Source organism: Xenia sp. Carnegie-2017, unplaced genomic scaffold (genome assembly GCF_021976095.1).
Source record: "Xenia sp. Carnegie-2017 unplaced genomic scaffold, XeniaSp_v1 HiC_scaffold_19, whole genome shotgun sequence".
Taxonomy (NCBI): Eukaryota; Metazoa; Cnidaria; class Anthozoa; order Malacalcyonacea; family Xeniidae; genus Xenia; species Xenia sp. Carnegie-2017.
Window position 1 is genome coordinate 4,656,052 of NW_025813481.1, and position 16,774 is coordinate 4,672,825.

The 16,774-nt window shown below is 32.2% G+C and overlaps 5 protein-coding genes across 6 annotated transcripts; 4 read left to right on the plus strand and 1 right to left on the minus strand.

The window, feature by feature from the left end:
- The first annotated feature begins 1,170 nt into the window (after positions 1-1,170).
- Positions 1,171-8,722, plus strand: LOC124438501 (zinc finger protein 501-like). The gene is made up of 5 exons (XM_046988658.1): positions 1,171-1,446; positions 1,567-1,825; positions 1,903-2,334; positions 7,665-8,265; positions 8,434-8,722. The coding sequence occupies exons 1-5, from the start codon at positions 1,243-1,245 to the stop codon at positions 8,480-8,482; spliced, it is 1,545 nt and encodes a 514-aa protein (XP_046844614.1). The 5' UTR covers positions 1,171-1,242; the 3' UTR covers positions 8,483-8,722.
- On the plus strand, positions 4,015-5,206 carry LOC124438513 (glutamate--cysteine ligase regulatory subunit-like). The gene is made up of 4 exons (XM_046988673.1): positions 4,015-4,176; positions 4,260-4,355; positions 4,433-4,486; positions 4,893-5,206. Exons 1-4 carry the CDS (start codon positions 4,054-4,056, stop codon positions 5,007-5,009), a joined length of 390 nt encoding a protein of 129 aa, XP_046844629.1. The 5' UTR covers positions 4,015-4,053; the 3' UTR covers positions 5,010-5,206.
- On the plus strand, positions 6,852-15,417 carry LOC124438503 (glycosaminoglycan xylosylkinase-like). The gene is made up of 10 exons (XM_046988660.1): positions 6,852-6,864; positions 11,455-12,075; positions 12,183-12,269; positions 12,413-12,522; positions 12,595-12,766; positions 12,852-12,964; positions 13,046-13,127; positions 13,226-13,285; positions 13,736-13,993; positions 14,681-15,417. The coding sequence occupies exons 2-9, from the start codon at positions 11,516-11,518 to the stop codon at positions 13,953-13,955; spliced, it is 1,404 nt and encodes a 467-aa protein (XP_046844616.1). The 5' UTR covers positions 6,852-6,864; positions 11,455-11,515; the 3' UTR covers positions 13,956-13,993; positions 14,681-15,417.
- Positions 8,657-11,313, plus strand: LOC124438511 (glutamate--cysteine ligase regulatory subunit-like). Of its 2 annotated transcripts, XM_046988670.1 has the most exons (10): positions 8,657-8,900; positions 9,293-9,358; positions 9,703-9,781; positions 9,914-9,970; positions 10,035-10,138; positions 10,222-10,317; positions 10,395-10,448; positions 10,596-10,655; positions 10,781-10,918; positions 10,989-11,313. In XM_046988670.1, the coding sequence occupies exons 1-8, from the start codon at positions 8,742-8,744 to the stop codon at positions 10,635-10,637; spliced, it is 657 nt and encodes a 218-aa protein (XP_046844626.1). In that variant the 5' UTR covers positions 8,657-8,741; the 3' UTR covers positions 10,638-10,655; positions 10,781-10,918; positions 10,989-11,313. The 2 variants fall into 2 exon arrangements, with proteins under 2 accessions (XP_046844626.1, XP_046844627.1); XM_046988671.1 differs by lacking the exon at positions 9,914-9,970.
- On the minus strand, positions 13,976-16,074 carry LOC124438509 (tumor necrosis factor receptor superfamily member 19-like). The gene is made up of 4 exons (XM_046988668.1): positions 15,954-16,074; positions 15,071-15,387; positions 14,634-14,974; positions 13,976-14,458 (listed from the first exon to the last, which is right to left on the minus strand). The coding sequence occupies exons 1-4, from the start codon at positions 15,987-15,989 to the stop codon at positions 14,373-14,375; spliced, it is 780 nt and encodes a 259-aa protein (XP_046844624.1). The 5' UTR covers positions 15,990-16,074; the 3' UTR covers positions 13,976-14,372.
- Between the last annotated feature and the right edge of the window lie 700 nt (positions 16,075-16,774).

Sequence of the window (16,774 nt, forward strand, 5' to 3'; positions counted from 1 at the left end):
TGCGTATTTTACAGTGAACTCCATATATATATATATATATCTGGAATGATAACGACAATACACTTTATAGATATAAAATTGAAGCCAAAGTCCTAGTCCCTTGCGCGTTATGTGCGTCAGTTCCAGTCCTTCAAAGTCGAATATTCACGCGGATTGTACGTCAGTTTCATTCCCCTGAGTGCCTAACATCAATAAAAACTTGAATACAAATTGCAAAAGCATAAACATATAAACAACATCACGACAAACAACACACGATGTAAATTTTCAAACGGTATCAGTGTTTGTCTTTTTTGTCAGTGTTTGTCTTTTTTGTCATTTCAGTGGATTTAAAGATCTGCTTTTCCGAAGAAAAAAGAAACTTGAATATCCAGTTTCATAAAAAATATTGAGTCGATAACTCGCATTTTTTACTTTTTACAGAGCGATTGTATCTTTCATCGATTTTGATAGTGCTTGAAATACTAAATGGTTGTCATCTCGATATCAATAATTGAATATCCTTAAAGACTTTGATATGTTTTAAAGGGAAACCGCAGCGTAAGAGCAGATCGACTAAGTTCACCTCACTCTGCTTTTCGATGTATCACTTTGATTCACTTTTCGTGAACATTTTCCTTCCAAAAATTTCGTTATTTTTACGCCGAACTCTACCATTACCAAGGGACAAATGATTAAAAAAAATTAAAATGAACACGCGAGAGACTAGAGCCTGACGTGTGATGACGAATGATGACGACAAATATTTTTTTGGCTTCGGTTATCATTCCAGTTATCCAAATGTCGAGTTCACTGGTATTTTCTTGTTAAATTTTACTTACAAATTTTTGCAGGCTTCTTCAAAAAAATTTTGTGCTCATTCAACCTCGTCAAATAATGATTTTAATTCATCTGTTGATGACAATTCAATGGTTAAAAATAATGATGAAAAAGCTAAATGTAATATTAAAAGAAAATCAATCAAACATAAATGTAAATATCTAAAAAATATACCTTCAAGACGATCTTCGAGAAACTCATCAAGAAAGAACTATATTGAAGAAGAAGTACCTGACGATGATCAGTATATTTGTACGTATTTTACATATTCACGTCGACTCTCAACGTTTTTTTAAAGTTCACTTTATAAACATAAGCTCATCATTGTGATTTCATCTTTTCGTTACAGATTGTGAGCAGTGCAATGATTTTTACTATGGCGAATGTCCATCGCACAATTTTCACATCATTGAAGATAGCACAATGACATCAGGAAAGGGAACATCAAATGCTATGAAGACACTTCCTGAAGATCTTTACGTAATACCTTCCACCATACCTGAAGCAGGCATGGGTGTGTTTGCAAAGAAAAAGTTAGAGATCAACACTCGTTTTGGACCATACAGAGGAGAGAAAGTTTTGCTTGATGATTTAGAGGAAGGAAGAGATACTTCGTACATGTGGGAGGTAAACATATCGTCTGAATTGGGTTTTTTTTATTAAAATACTTTCTGCTTGTTCCATTAACACCATCCAGCTAAAGAATGTAGGGCTTTGGCACTACTATTTACCTGTTGCTGTTTATAGATTCTACAAGAAGGAAAGATTCAATATTATATTGATGGTAAAGATTCAACTCAAGGCAACTGGATGAGATTTGTGAATTGTGCACGATGTGAAGATGAACAAAATATAATTGCATATCAACATCATGGAGAAATTTACTACCGAGTTTATAAAGAGATTGAGGCCGATAAAGAGCTGCTTGTTTGGTATGGGGATGAATTTGCTGAACAACTGGGAATATCATTGTTTGACGAGGAAGACGACCAGAAACATTTTGAAGGTTAGTTATACCTGGTAATTTATGATGTCTTAGTTTTTTATATAGTGATCTTATGATATCTAACTACTTATTTTTAGTTGGAGGTCACAGCTGTAGACATTGTGGAAGGATGTTTACTTACCTTAATTTCTTAGAGAAACATTTAAAAAGATGTCCACTGCTTGTTTGTACAAAGCTATGGGAATGTCCACATTGCAGTCGAAAGTACAGTAGCGAGGACTACCTAAATATTCATATAAAAAATGAATGCAGAAAAAATCCACTGTTACAAGACAAATTGTCGTGTAAGGAAACGAATTATTCTTCAGTTGGCAATGATAAACGTCGAAGCAATAGTGGAAACTGTGTTTTGAAATTATCGCAGAGAGTTGAAGAAAATTATGCCGGAGAGAAACATGACGGATTGAGACGTTATCAATGTGAACATTGTGGTAAAACATTTACACATCTTAATGGCTTGAATCAACACGTTAGAATTCATACTGGAGAAAAACCTTATCAATGTGAACATTGTGGTAAAACATTTACACATCTTAATGGCTTGAATCAACACGTTAGAATTCATACTGGAGAAAAACCTTATCAATGTGAACATTGTGGTAAAACATTTGCTCTGCTTGATTCCTTGAATAAACACGTTAGAATTCATACTGGAGAAAAACCTTATCAATGTGAACATTGTGGTAAAACATTCACACAGCTTAATAGCTTGAAACTACATAAAAATATAAAACATTAAAACATTTTATAAATTACGAACAAAGTATGTGTGCGAGTGATAACAAATTTCGTGAAAAATTTTGTAAATTTGTAAATATTCTCAAAAAAATTTTTTGCAGTTGAGTTGAATATAAACAATATATTATTTATTCACGTGAACATCGAGAATGACGTCATTATAAATGTATAGTAAATATAACATTCTTTGTAAAACTCTGTGTTGAACAACAGGTTTTCGTTCGCAAATCGTTTTAGTGAGAATCAAATCATGAACGGCTGTGAAAATAATATGGAAAACGGCAATAGTAAGGATCATTGTGTTAACGGGAAAATCTTTCAAACAGCAAAAGAAATCTATATTCACACTGGGAATTTGACAAACTGGAGTCAGTCATTCTAAAGTCGTTAAGAATACAACTGAAGAGGTAAATAATAAAGGAGAAATATGGGCATTTTGTTGTGTATTTCATTCAAATTGCTTTAATCCTACAAAATAACGGCTATTTTTCTTATTTTACACCTAGTGCATTATATTTTACTGCACGATAGTCACATTGAAGAAGAACATATCTAATGGTTGCATAACATTAAACATGACAGAATACTTTCGTCTGATTGTCTTGTATAGATAAATTTGGGCACTTTTAAATTTGGATAATTTTTGCTGATTTTTTGCAAGTATGATAAATGGGTGTGTTAAGCATTGTCTGGTGGGATTGCAGAGTTTGTTATTGTTGACCTGTTGATGGCATGAATGCAAGTTTTTATTGATATTGAATAATGAAGTGTAATTATTTTATTGTAAAATTTTGTAGATTTGTGAACGTATTATCACGACTGTGAATTCATCTACGTCAGAAAATGATGAAAGATACAGCAAGGTTGTGCATTCATTTGCAAGTTATTCTTCACTTTAGTATTGGCTTTGCAAAATGTTTATACCACATTGAAATTAAACCTTAAAAAAATAAGTATTTGTGTAAGTAAAGGCTCGTCAAAAACATGCACAGCTTAAATTTAAGTACATCACTAGTAATTTCATGTGAGGAAAGGATTTAATGCTTCGGTTAAACATTACTTTAAGTATCCTTACATGTTTATGCTATAAATTCTATATAAAGACTTCTCAAACTGGCTATTTATTTCTCGCTAAACTTTTTATGATTCTTTGTAATAAAACTCATCTTTATTTCAGCAAGAATGTGTGCGATTTATAAATCCTACTCTTGTTGAAAAGGTGACAAGTGAAGAACATAATACTTTAAAAGTATCTGGTATGTCCATCATTTAACTATTATACATTATTCAAACAATGAATTATTGAACTGTTTTAAATATATGCTCATGTAGCTAGTCTTGCATATGATTTATGCAAGTTTTAAATTTTAACATTCAGTATTTTTTAGTGAAACTATTCATCAACGAATAGAAGCCACACAATATACAAGAGGCAATTTTTCGAGGTTGAAACAATCAGTACTCATTCATTGAACAATCTTTTCATCAGAATGCAATTCATTTTTCTAGATTTGACCGAGCTTGGAATAGACTACATTGATGTTGTTGTTCTTTCTATTCCACCTTTTCTTGATGCTGAAACACAGATTTCTGTTATTAGGCCAATGTGGAGGGCTTGCATGATATCATTCTTTGTCTTTATCAAGATACTTTTAACTTTAACCTATATTTTAAAAATTGTTTCAAAACTATTTAGGAGTTGGAAAAACTAATAGAACAGTCATATGTTGGGGACTTGGCTGTCTGTGACTTTAGTATGCTTGCCTTGAAGCAATTATGTGGATTTGCTAAGGTTTCATTATTTGTTGTTGCACGTGAACTTATTTAATTAAAACAAATGATTTTATGTTGAATACATTATACTCATAGATTAAACCTTCATATGATCAAATAAATCTGGCCTCATGTTGTGTAATGCCACAGGTATGTGTACATAACACCAAAGGTATGTATAATGCCACAGGTATGTGTAAATGCATTCGGTATGTGTAATGGTATGTGTAAATGCAATAGTTATGTGTAATGGTATGTGTAAATGCAATAGTTATGTGTAATGGTATTTGTAAATGCAATAGTTATGTGTAATGGTATGTGTAAATGCAATAGTTATGTGTAATGGTATGTGTAAATGCATTAGGTATGTGTAATGGTATGTGTAAATGCATTAGGTATGTGTAATGGTATGTGTAAATGCAATAGATATGTGTAATGGTATGTGTAAATGCAATAGTTATGTGTAATGGTATGTGTAAATGCATAGTTATGTGTAATGGTATGTGTAAATGCAATAGTTATTGTGTAAAATTTCTTTGTCTTTTTCCATTATAAGTTTGGCAAATCAGCAACAAAATCAAGATTGCTTTTTCTTACTATCTCACGAAAGTCGCACTTCCATTGGAAACGATTCAGACGAAGTAAAACTGAGAAAATTGCTCGTAAAGCATGAGTCACCTTTGTAGTGTAAATGCAAATTTTCGTTTGATAAAATAATGAATAAATGAATAAACAAATGTCATTAACTAGCAATTTTATTCCTAATACATAAACTTTGGTTTTGATTGCTAACATATGATGTATTAACTGGAAATATATTTATTATTTAAATATGTTTTCTTAAAATAAAAGAAACTCCAATTCTAAAAAGGGTCGTGAAACTACTGGCTATACGAGATCACTCTCCTGCACGCGATACTTCGAGTAATTATTTGTCATCACACAGTCTTCATTAGGAAGATGTTTCAGCAGCAATCGTAGATGATTCACCGTGTAAATAATGAAATGTCACAGTGGAAGGAAAGACAGCCATTTAAATTTAAAGAGATTCCGATCATAGTACGGAATTTTGCGATGACTTCACGAAGCTTACTACGCATGCGTCATTTTCCCGCGAAAACTTGAAATATTTTTTCTTGTCGTCTTGTTGTCAAAGCATTGTTAAGTTATTTTAAACGTATTCACTTCCAGTTTTAAAGCTTTTAAAAGTTAAAAAAATTAAAAAACGTTATCTTATCTAATAAGATTGTATTCACAAGTGTGTCTGGATTGTTTGCTAACTCTGACAGGTATTTATTTCAATTTGAATATCGATTTTATGTACAGTTGGGGAAAATGCATTTCCTACGTTTGAAAATTGTTTGTTGTTGTTATGCATTGGTTTGGTAAAGAATGCCGAAGACAGAAAAAGAAGAGCTCAGTGACTACGAACTCCAAAGACTTGCTAAAATCAAACAAAACCTTGACTTCCTCGAGAATTTGGGCAAGTGCATTTTAGTCTTCATTCGTGAAGCCCAATGTGTTTATGTTGGTATATTTTTGCGTTTATGAAGGCATTGAAGTGGACAGGTCTGCATATCTTCCAAAGCAACGAACAAAGAAGAGAAAAATTGATGAAGACAGTAGCAGTGATGAAGAATGGTTACCTGGAAAAGATGAAAATTTTTCGCTAAAGAAAGTAAAGCCAAGTGAGTTAGCTTAAAGACAATTTACTAATCTATATTTTGTCAGTGAAAAGCACTTCTTAAATATGAATTGGTTTTGTTTTTAGTCTTTAAATCAACATTTAGAAGCAGTTCAGTCACCAAGAAATCTTCAAATAAACAGGTAGCTACGTCGTAAAAAAAAAGATGAAAAGAAATGATTGACTATACATGCGTATTTTCTTATTAAATTTTACTTACAAATTTTTGCAGGCTTCTTCGAAAAAAATTTGTGCTCCTTCAACCTCGTCAAATAATGATTTTAATTCATCTGTCGATGACAATTCAATGGTTAAAAATAATGATGAAAAAGCTAAATGTAATATTAAAAGAACATCAATCAAACACAAATATAAATATCTAAAAAATATACCTTCAAGACGATCTTCGAGAAACTCATCAAGAAAGAACTATACTGAAGAAGAAGTACCTGACGATGATCATTATATTTGTACGTATTTTACATATTCACGTCGACTCTCAACCTTTTTTTTAAAGTTCACTTTATAAACATAAGTTCATCATTGTGATTTCATCTTTTCGTTGTAGATTGTGAGCAGTGTAATGATTTTTACTATGGCGAATGTCCATCGCACAATTTTCACATCATTGAAGATAGCACAATGACATCAGGAAAGGGAACATCAAATGCTATGAAGACACTTCCTGAAGATCTTTACATAATACCTTCCACCATACCTGAAGCAGGCATGGGTGTGTTTGCAAAGAAAAATTTAGAGATCAACACTCGTTTTGGACCGTACAGAGGAGAAAGTTTTGCTTGATGATTTAGAGGAAGGAAGAGATACTTCGTACATGTGGGAGGTAAACATATCGTCTGAATTGGTTTTTTTTATTAAAATACTTTCTGCCTGTTCCATTAACACCATCCAGCTAAAGAATGAACGGCTTTAACTTAAATATTTACCTGTCGGTGTTTATAGATTCTACAAGAAGGAAAGATTCAATATTATATTGATGGTAAAGATCCAACTCAAGGCAACTGGATGAGATTTGTGAATTGTGCACGATGTGAAGATGAACAAAATATAATTGCATATCAACATCACGGTGAAATTTACTACCGAGTTTATAAAGAGATTGAGGCAGATAAAGAGCTGCTTGTTTGGTATGGGGATGAATTTGCTGAACAACTGGGAATATCATTGTTTGACGAGGAAGACGACGAGAAAAATTTTGAAGGTTAGTTACCTGGTAATGTATGATAATTTATTTTTTATATAGTGATCTTATGATATCTAACTATTCTTTTTTAGTTGGAGGTCACAGCTGCAGACATTGTGGAAGGATGTTTACTTACCTTAATTTCTTAGAGAAACATTTAAAAAGATGTCCACTGCTTGTTTGTACAAAGCTATGGGAATGTCCACATTGCAGTCGAAAGTACAGTAGCGAGGACTACCTAAATGTTCACATAAAAAATGAATGCAGAAAAAATCCACTGTTGAAAGACAAATTGTCGTGTAAGGAAACGAATTTTTCTTCAGTTGGCAATGATAAACGTCGAAGCAATAGTGGAAACTGTGTTTTGAAATTATCGCAGAGAGTTGAAGAAAATTATGCCGGAGAGAAACATGACGGATTGAGACGTTATCAATGTGAACATTGTGGTAAAACATTTACACATCTTAATCACTTGAATCAACACGTTAGAATTCATACTGGAGAAAAACCTTATAAATGTGAACATTGTGGTAAAACATTTACACAGCTTGGTCACTTGAATAAACACGTTAGAATTCATACTGGAGAAAAACCTTATAAATGTGAACATTGTGGTAAAACATTTACACAGCTTGATCACTTGAATGAACACGTTAGAATTCATACTGGAGAAAAACCTTATCAATGTGAACATTGTGGTAAAACATTTACACAGCTTGGTAACTTGAATAAACACGTTAGAATTCATACTGGAGAAAAACCTTATCAATGTGAACATTGTGGTAAAACATTTGCTCGGCTTGGTGACCTGAATAGACACGTTAGAATTCATACTGGAGAAAAACCTTATCAATGTGAACATTGTGGTAAAACATTTACACAGCTTGGTAACTTGAATAAACACGTTAGAATTCATACTGGAGAAAAACCTTATCAATGTGAACATTGTGGTAAAACATTTACAGTGCTTGGTTCCTTGAATAAACACGTTAGAATTCATACTGGAGAAAAACCTTATAAATGTGAACATTGTGGTAAAACATTCACACATCTTAATAGCTTGAATAGACACGTTAGAATTCATACTGGAGAAAAACCTTATCAATGTGAACATTGTGGTAAAACATTTGCTCTGCTTGATTCCTTGAATAAACACGTTAGAATTCATACTGGAGAAAAACCTTATAAATGTGAACATTGTGGTAAAACATTTACACAGCTTAATAGCTTGAAACTACATAAAAATATAAAACATTGAAACATTTATAAATTACGAGTAAAGTATGTGTGCGAGTGATAACAAATTTCGTGAATGATTTTTATATTTTAATGAAATTTAGTAAATATTTTCAAAAAAATTTTTTGCAGTCGAGTTGAATATAAACAATATATTATTTATTCACGTGAACATCGAGAATGACGTCATTATAAATGTATAGTAAATATAACATTCTTTGTAAAACTCTTTGTTGAACAACAGGTTTTCGCTCGCAAATCATTTTAGTGAGAATCAAATCATGAACGGCTGTGAAAATAATATGGAAAACGGCAATAGTAAGGATCATTGTGTTAACGGGAAAATCTTTCAAACAGCAAAAGAAATCTATATTCACACTGGGAATTTGACAAACTGGAGTCAAAGTCATTCTAAAGTCGTTAAGAATACAACTGAAGAGGTAAGTAATAAAGGAGAAATATAGGCATTTTGTTGTGTATTTCATTCAAATTGCTTTAATCCTACAAAATAACGGCGGTTTTTCTTATTTTACCCCTAGTGCATTATATTTTACTGCACGATAGTCACATTGAAGAAGAACATATCTAATGGTTGCATAACATTAAACATGAAAGAATACTTTCGTCTGATTGTCTTGTATAAATAAATTTGGGAACTTTTAAATTTGGATATTTTTTACTGATATTTTTTGCAAGTATGATAAATGGGTGTGTTAAGCATTGTCTGGTGGGATTGCAGAGTTTGTTATTGTTGACCTGTTGATGGCATGAATGCATGTTTTTATTAATATTGAATAATGAAATGTAATTGTTTTATTGTAAAATTTTGTAGATTTGTGAACGTATTATCACGACTGTGAATTCATCTACGTCAGAAAATGATGAAAGATACAGCAAGGTTGTGCATTCATTTGCAAGTTATTCTTCACTTTAGTATTGGCTTTGCGAAATGTTTATACCACATTGAAATTAAACCCTAAAAAAATAAGTATTTGTGTAAGTAAAGGCTCTTCAAAAACATGCACAGCTTAATTTTAAGTACATCACTAGTAATTTCATGTGAGGAGAATGATTTAATTCTTCAGTTAAACATTACTTTAAGTTCTAAAGTAAATGGTTTAAACACAGAAGTATCCTTACATGTTTATGCTTTAAATTCTATATAAAGACTTCTCAAACTGGCTATTTATTTCTAACTAAACTTTTTATGATTCTTTGTAATAAAACTCATCTTTATTTCAGCAAGAATGTGTGCGATTTATGAATCCTACTCTTGTTGAAAAGGTGACAAGTGAAGAGCGTAATACTTTAAAAGTATCTGGTATGTCCATCATTTAACTATTATACATTATTAAAACAATAATTTATTGAACTGTTTTAAATATATGCTCATGTAGCTAGTCTTGCATATGATTTATGCAAGTTTTAAATTTTAACATTCAGTATTTTTTAGTGAAACTATTCATCAACGAAAAGAAGCCACACAATATACAAGAGGCAATTTTTCGAGGTTGAAACAATCAGTACTCATTCATTGAGCAATCTTTTCATCAGAATGCAATTCATTTTTCTAGATTTGACTGAGCTTGGAATAGACTACATTGATGTTGTTGTTCTTTCTATTCCACCTTTTCTTGATGCTGAAACACAGATTTCTGTTATTGGGCCAATGTGGAGGGTTTGCATAATGTCATTCTTTGTCTTTATAAAGATACTTTTAACATTAACCTATATTTTAAAAATTGTTTCAAAAATATTTAGGAGTTGGAAAAACTAGTAGAACAGTCATATGTTGGGGACTTGGCTGTCTGTGACTTTAGTATGCTTGCCTTGAAGCAATTATGTGGATTTGCTAAGGTTTCATTATTTGTAGTTGCACATGAATTTATTTAATTAAAACAAATGATTTTATTTTGAATACACTATACTCATAGATTAAACCTTCATATGATCAAATAAATCTGGCCTCATGTTGTGTAATGCCACAGGTATGTGTAAATGCATTAGTTATGTGTAATGGTATGTGTAAATGCAATAGTTATGCAATATTCTGCAGTGACAATGTGTATAAGCAGAATTTTTCTATGGAAATTTATCATAAGCATTCAATCATTGTGATCTTCTTTTATATATAGGATTTGGTTGCATATGCCAAAGAACGGGAATTTGTCTTTTAACTCATGCAGACCCTAAGGGTAACATGTATTTTTTTCTCATGCATAAGTATTTCACCTGTAGAAACAGAAGCAAAAGGAAACCCATTCTAATGTGAAATAATTTTGTGTGTTTTGTTCATAGTAGTCTGTTGTGATCTCTATAGATATTCTCCCTGAGAAAAAATTATTTCAGACCATCAACAAGGCATATGGGTTTCCAGAACAAGTTCATGGTTGGAATATTCTTGGGTGACTTGTTACTCAGTTGTAATTAAATGTAGAGCTGTGTTACAAAATAAGGGGTATGTTGTTGAAATTACCTGTATACACTTCCATATCTTTTTTTTTATGACTAAATTCTGTTATATTTAGGTACATAGTAAACCTTACTCACAGAGGTTGAGCTGCCTTCGAAATGCTTACAGTTTTTTGCTTTATTGTTTTGGAATGTTTCATATGTTTCATAAGTGGTATAATTTGTACAATAGAAGAGGAGTAAATGAATTAGACCTGATTTCTGACATTAAAACTGTACACATGTATTAAAAGTTTTTATGGGTCTCCAAACAATGGACTTGCTTAGTTAATCAAAATCAACATTAAGGGATATTTAATATTTGGTTAGTCATTCACGTAAAATGTAAATAGCAATGTTGTTAATGTAATAAATTGTCAACAAATACATTTGTAAACCAAAGTGCTTTTGAAATATTGATATACAATGTTTTACGTGTGATAAATAATTTGCATAATATGCGGAGGTTTGACCTTTGACATCAACATGTGCGTAAGTTTTCAGCGATATTTGGATCAGCGGCTTTTTTTAAAAGAAGTAAAGCATTTGAATTTTGAAATGATGGAATGAAAAGTACAGAAGAATTATTTGTCTTCTTTCGGCTATGAAAGAGGTCCACTGCAATATGAAATTCAAGCAGCGTATTTTTGTCGTTTTTGTTGTTGTACTGGTGTCATTTGTGTTCATTTGGACGAAAATGGAAGAGAACAAGACTGCCCTTTATCCTGTTATTTCACTTACAAACAAGCACAGTGTTTTGAATACATTGCAACTCAATAAGCAGTACGATATCAACAATTTCGATCGTGTTTACAGAAATACAAAGCCATTACAAACTAATACAAAGAGAATTGAAAATAAACGAAAGAGTGTAAAAAAAGCTCTAACTAAACTTAATATTGCAAATGTTACATCCAATGAAGTCAAAACAATCAATTCAAGAATTTCAGATGCAGAAAAAGACCCATGGAAGTTATGGCAAGAAATGGTACGAGAAAGGGCAATAACAAGTCGGGGATACGACGCAACTACGAACTTGCGTACAATAATTAAAGCATTACAAACTTTTCCTATTACTCGGACGAATGTTGGTTACAGAGGCACACAACTAAAAGCTTCCATGATTTTAAAAGGAAATCAACTAGTTGTTTTCAAACCAAAAAGGTGAGCTCCAAAACAAAGGTTACTGGTTGTGTTTTTGATTAAGTAGTATAGCTGTTTTTACCTGAACTTTGATTTCTCATTATTGCATCATCCTTTGTACATTGAAGGTATGAGAGAGATTATATTGTAGAAGGAGGACCGTATAGTGGCTTTGATAGACACAATGGAGAAATTGCAGCTTTTCATTTGGACAGGTAAATATATAAACATGCAGCACATAACTAGGTGAGGTGACTAGGGGAATATCTGGGGGGAATATTTTGCTCTGTTGATCTTTGAGTGGTAAAATGATAGCAGTTCTTAACAAGGAATGACTGAAATTGTTTTTATTTACCAGAATACTAGAGTTCTATCGTGCTCCTATAGTAACTGGACGAATGGTAGATCTTGAAAAAGAGGTGCTTCCAAATATCCAACAAGCTCTTAAGAAAACATTTTTCACTTTAGGTTGGTGCCTTTTGTTGGTTTTATACATTGTATAAAAATACCAATCATTGATATAAATGATGTATGACTTAGGGAATAACACTTGTTTCTATGGTGTGTGTATGTATTGTAACAAAAAAGAGCCTGCTTGTGCTGAAGGACACATCATGGAAGCTTCAATTACCATATGGCTTCCTAGTGGATGGAATCTAAAAACTTACCGTCATCCGTGGCAACGTACATATAGACTGAACAGAAAAGCAAGGTAGTTCCAATTTCTGTTGGTGAAGAAATTTAGTACACAGATCAAATAATTTTATATCATTAAAATTTTAAATTTCTTTATGAAGATGGGAAATTGACGACAATTATTGTATAAACATTGTTATGAATACACCTCCTTACGACAAAGGAAGAAGATTGATGTCCATTATTGATACAGCAATTTTTGACTACTTAATTGGTAACGTATACATTGATGCACATTATGGCATAATAGAACCATTTTATTGACATTTCTGCTTGGCATTTTTTAATAATTTAGGCAATGCTGATAGACATCATTATGAAGTGTTTTTAAAAGGTGGTGATGATGCTATGGTTCTTCATTTAGACAATGGAAAAAGGTATTTAAATTTCACAATAAAAAATTAATATGTTTATGTATGAATGGAAAATTGATGAACTTCCACATTTGTACAGTTTAGTTCTTTTCGTTTGACAGTTTTGGAAATCCAGATTGGGATGAACCATCAATACTAGCGCCACTCTACCAATGTTGTCGGTAAGAACAGTGATAATTCTCTTTTATCGGACAATTTTAGATTGAAAGCATCTCAAGATAGCTGATTGTTGTTAAACAAGATAGCCAAGACGATAGTCACCATCTTTTATGTTGACTATGTGACAAAGTAAAATCTGAACGTCATTTTTCACAAAAACCACTAAAGTAGCTAGCTCGATAAGGGGAGCTAAAATTCATATATTCATGTTTTGCTGTTATTAAGCTCCTTTGAAATCTATGTTTTCAGCAGATTATAACATGCATATTTGAATACTCTGCCCCCCAAGTATCAATGCTTGCTACACGGTGATTAAAACTAACGTTCGTTAGTCAACGATTTCGAGACTGTTTTTTTATAAGTCTCTGTTGTCAATCATCGTAAATCTTTTCACTTGATATTGTAAGTCCAAACTATATTTATATATATCTACATTTGCTTGTATTCCGTAGAATTCTTCGCTCAACTTGGCAAAGAATTCAAGCATTATATGAAACTAAAGACCAGAAACTGAGCGAAATTTTACAAAAATCCATGATATCAGAACCGTTAGCACCAATTCTCTCCCAAAAGCATTTGGATGCTATAGATCGAAGGTTGATTAAGATTGTTGAACGTATAAAAGATTGTTTCAGTCAGAAAGGGGAGAGAAACGTACTTGTCGACAATTAAAGAACAGCTACAGGAGAATCTTTCACTGGCCAAAAAACGTAAGAATTTATTTCAAATTTATGATTTGCTTAATCTTTAAATAAACGATTTAAAGATAGGACTTGTAAATAAAGCTTAATATTACTGATCATAGATATCAACCTCCATAGAGATATTTTTATATTGGAGTAAAACTATGTTGTAGTTTCACCATTTAAAATGTTTTTTTTCGTATCTACATAGTTCATATTTATTTTCAGACCTTTTCTATCTGCGGTCGTCAAAATGTGAATTTGAAACATCAAAATTTTAAGATATTTTCACTTGTCATAACCGACATTATTATCCATCTATATTTTCTTTCGACGTCTCGTGGCTATGATTCTTTGAATCTTTCGTTTTTTCTCTATTCATTTTTTGACTTATTAATTATCTACGTCAAACGTTTGTATTTTCACATAAAGATATAATTGGTTTTTTTTGACTCCACAGATGCACAACTTCGTCATTACCGTTATAAAGAACTGAAAACGAATAACGATTGCATACATTAGTTTGTGGGGCTCAAAACCTATCTATTGGTTACCATCAATTAATTTATGGCATATTTTGTGTGAAATATTCACAACCTTGAAATAATTATAAAAGTATGTTTCGCAGAGTTTTCATAAAGATCAGGAAAATAGTGATACACCATACCTTGATGAGATCCATTTATGGTAGATCTTCTCAATTTATGATTGCAGTACGAACGATAAACCAAAAATGTCGCGATGAGAAATAGAAGTGAAGACGAAATGATTGAAACGATTAAAAAAGGTAAAACAGACGATTTATTTGCTGTGCTTTGCTTTATCGTGGTTTCTGCCTGCACATTCAATAAAGTTGGTTTGGTTTCTTCGCAATTCCTACCCGTATACCGGCATGCTTTGTTTCTTGATAAACCTTGCTGTAGACACTGTGATTCCAAGTCGTATTTAATCGTATCCGGACAACAGGTTGAGCATTTCAAACACGCATGCGTTGGACTTCGATAGTACCTATACAATAAAAAGATGAAGTAAAATCCTTTAGTTTTAAAACTTACTTACGTAATTATTACTGACGTAATATGTAACAACTTATCTATCAAATACCCTGGTTTACATCCTCCACATTCAGCATCAGAGGTTGGGGTGCAATTCTTGATTGTCTCTTCATTCTGCAAGCACAGCCGACATGTCTTACATGCTGTATAGTCACGTGCCTCCGAAAACGACTCGCCATTGGTACATTTTTGGCACCTGACTCTAACATTCTCAGTGAAGAAAGAACCGCATTGTGGGACGATACCCATTCCTTTTGGACAGCTGATACAATCCAAACATACTTTTGATTGGTTCTGTTCTATTGTCATTTGATTTAGTCCACATATTTTAGCTGCCAGTATGGATTGAACAGGCGATGCAAAAACCTTTGAAATTAAAATCAATCTAGACTTAAATCGGAAATGTCGTTCATATTTTCTTGACCTACCTTAAATTCCTCTAATTTTATTTATCCTTAATAATCACTCCCTCTTTCTTTGTTGTTTTATAATGTAAAGTGGGAATATTATTTAGACAAGTCAACTGCTGCATCATCTATAGAAGCATGTTTACTCTGCCAAGCGAAACCGTTTAAATCAATTTTACAATGTGATCATCAACTGAAAGTTGAGAAATTTAATTTAATTATTTGTCTGACAGCCAGAGCACATTGCTCGCATTTCTTGAATAGCGCTATAAGCATGTTTGAAACGATTAACTTTCGAAAATAATAATGAAAAACATGATGTAATTTTAATATCTTACAAACTCCCCAAGCTTTATGACATCTACATACAGTTCCATATGTCTCATCGTCTTTGTCTCTTTTATTTTTCTTCAATATGTATGTTACGAAGCGTTATTCTCAACATGTAATGACCATATCGATATTTCCCCTTCAATCCCTTGTTTTCCCCTCGCTCTATTACAAAATAACCAAAGTTTTTCTTACCATAATAAATAATTCGAAGATCGCCATCGGACACATCCGTACCGACTCCCACGGTGTAAAATTGAACTCTATGACTATGCTGTGAATTATTCAATTTAATGGTATTTTTTCTGCATTGTCAGCACAACTCATCGTCCATAATTAATGTTATTGAAATAGTCGATAAAAAGTTTCAACTCTACTTAAACCAATGTGCCGTAACATTACAATCTTTAACAATGAAACACATATACATATACCATATTTACTGTCCCGTTTTACAATTTTTGAGGAATTTTCTCGCTCATCGTCGCTGACCTCATTTGTTATAATTGTATTTAGGGGAAACCCCTGGTCTCAAACACTTGATTTAGAGTAAGATTTATAATTTCAGTTACAATGTCTTAATGATGCAATATTTTATTAGATTGTTTCATAAGAACTAAAAGTGTCGTTTATCAAAGTATACTTGGATTACTCTATTTTGAAGATTATTTTCAAATTTATTTATTTAAATTATTCTACAAAGAATTTCTTGATAATTGCGAAAATTCTAATTACATTCAAATGCGGACTAGTACCCGAAGGTGCGAGTTCAAATCTCGTCCAAGTCACATGTTTCTCGTGTGCATATAAAACTGTGTTAGGATTCATATTATGTATAATCTCTGCTAATGTTTTGACTCGTCTCCAATCCTTCTGGGCTTGGTAGCTCAACAGGTAGAGGGGCGGACTAGTATCCGAAGGTGCGCGTTCAAATCTCGTCCAAGTCACATGTTTTTCATGTGCATTTAAAAAAACCGTGTTAGGATTAACATATTTATATATATATGTTATATGGT

Excerpts from the sequence above, each read along its gene's own strand:
- LOC124438501 (XM_046988658.1), top strand. The coding sequence starts at position 1,243 with ATGACATCAGGAAAGGGAACATCAAATGCTATGAAGACACTTCCTGAA. Across the intron at positions 1,447-1,566 it reads ATACTTCGTACATGTGGGAG|ATTCTACAAGAAGGAAAGAT; the intron begins GTAAACATATCG and ends TGCTGTTTATAG. Across the intron at positions 8,266-8,433 it reads TGTGAACATTGTGGTAAAAC|ATTTACACAGCTTAATAGCT; the intron begins ATTCACACATCT and ends TTGTGGTAAAAC.
- LOC124438511 (XM_046988670.1), top strand. The coding sequence starts at position 8,742 with ATGAACGGCTGTGAAAATAATATGGAAAACGGCAATAGTAAGGATCAT. Across the intron at positions 9,971-10,034 it reads ACAAGAGGCAATTTTTCGAG|ATTTGACTGAGCTTGGAATA; the intron begins GTTGAAACAATC and ends TCATTTTTCTAG. Across the intron at positions 10,449-10,595 it reads CATGTTGTGTAATGCCACAG|GATTTGGTTGCATATGCCAA; the intron begins GTATGTGTAAAT and ends TTTTATATATAG.
- LOC124438509 (XM_046988668.1), bottom strand. The coding sequence starts at position 15,989 with ATGTGTCCGATGGCGATCTTCGAATTATTTATTATG. Across the intron at positions 15,388-15,953 it reads TCTTCGAATTATTTATTATG|GTTTTTGCATCGCCTGTTCA; the intron begins GTAAGAAAAACT and ends TTAATTTCAAAG. Across the intron at positions 14,459-14,633 it reads CATAAATGGATCTCATCAAG|TTCTTTATAACGGTAATGAC; the intron begins GTATGGTGTATC and ends ATTCGTTTTCAG.
- LOC124438513 (XM_046988673.1), top strand. The coding sequence starts at position 4,054 with ATGCAATTCATTTTTCTAGATTTGACCGAGCTTGGAATAGACTACATT. Across the intron at positions 4,177-4,259 it reads TTATTAGGCCAATGTGGAGG|GAGTTGGAAAAACTAATAGA; the intron begins GCTTGCATGATA and ends AAAACTATTTAG. Across the intron at positions 4,356-4,432 it reads AATTATGTGGATTTGCTAAG|ATTAAACCTTCATATGATCA; the intron begins GTTTCATTATTT and ends TTATACTCATAG.
- LOC124438503 (XM_046988660.1), top strand. The coding sequence starts at position 11,516 with ATGAAAGAGGTCCACTGCAATATGAAATTCAAGCAGCGTATTTTTGTC. Across the intron at positions 12,270-12,412 it reads GCAGCTTTTCATTTGGACAG|AATACTAGAGTTCTATCGTG; the intron begins GTAAATATATAA and ends TTTATTTACCAG. Across the intron at positions 12,767-12,851 it reads AGACTGAACAGAAAAGCAAG|ATGGGAAATTGACGACAATT; the intron begins GTAGTTCCAATT and ends TTCTTTATGAAG.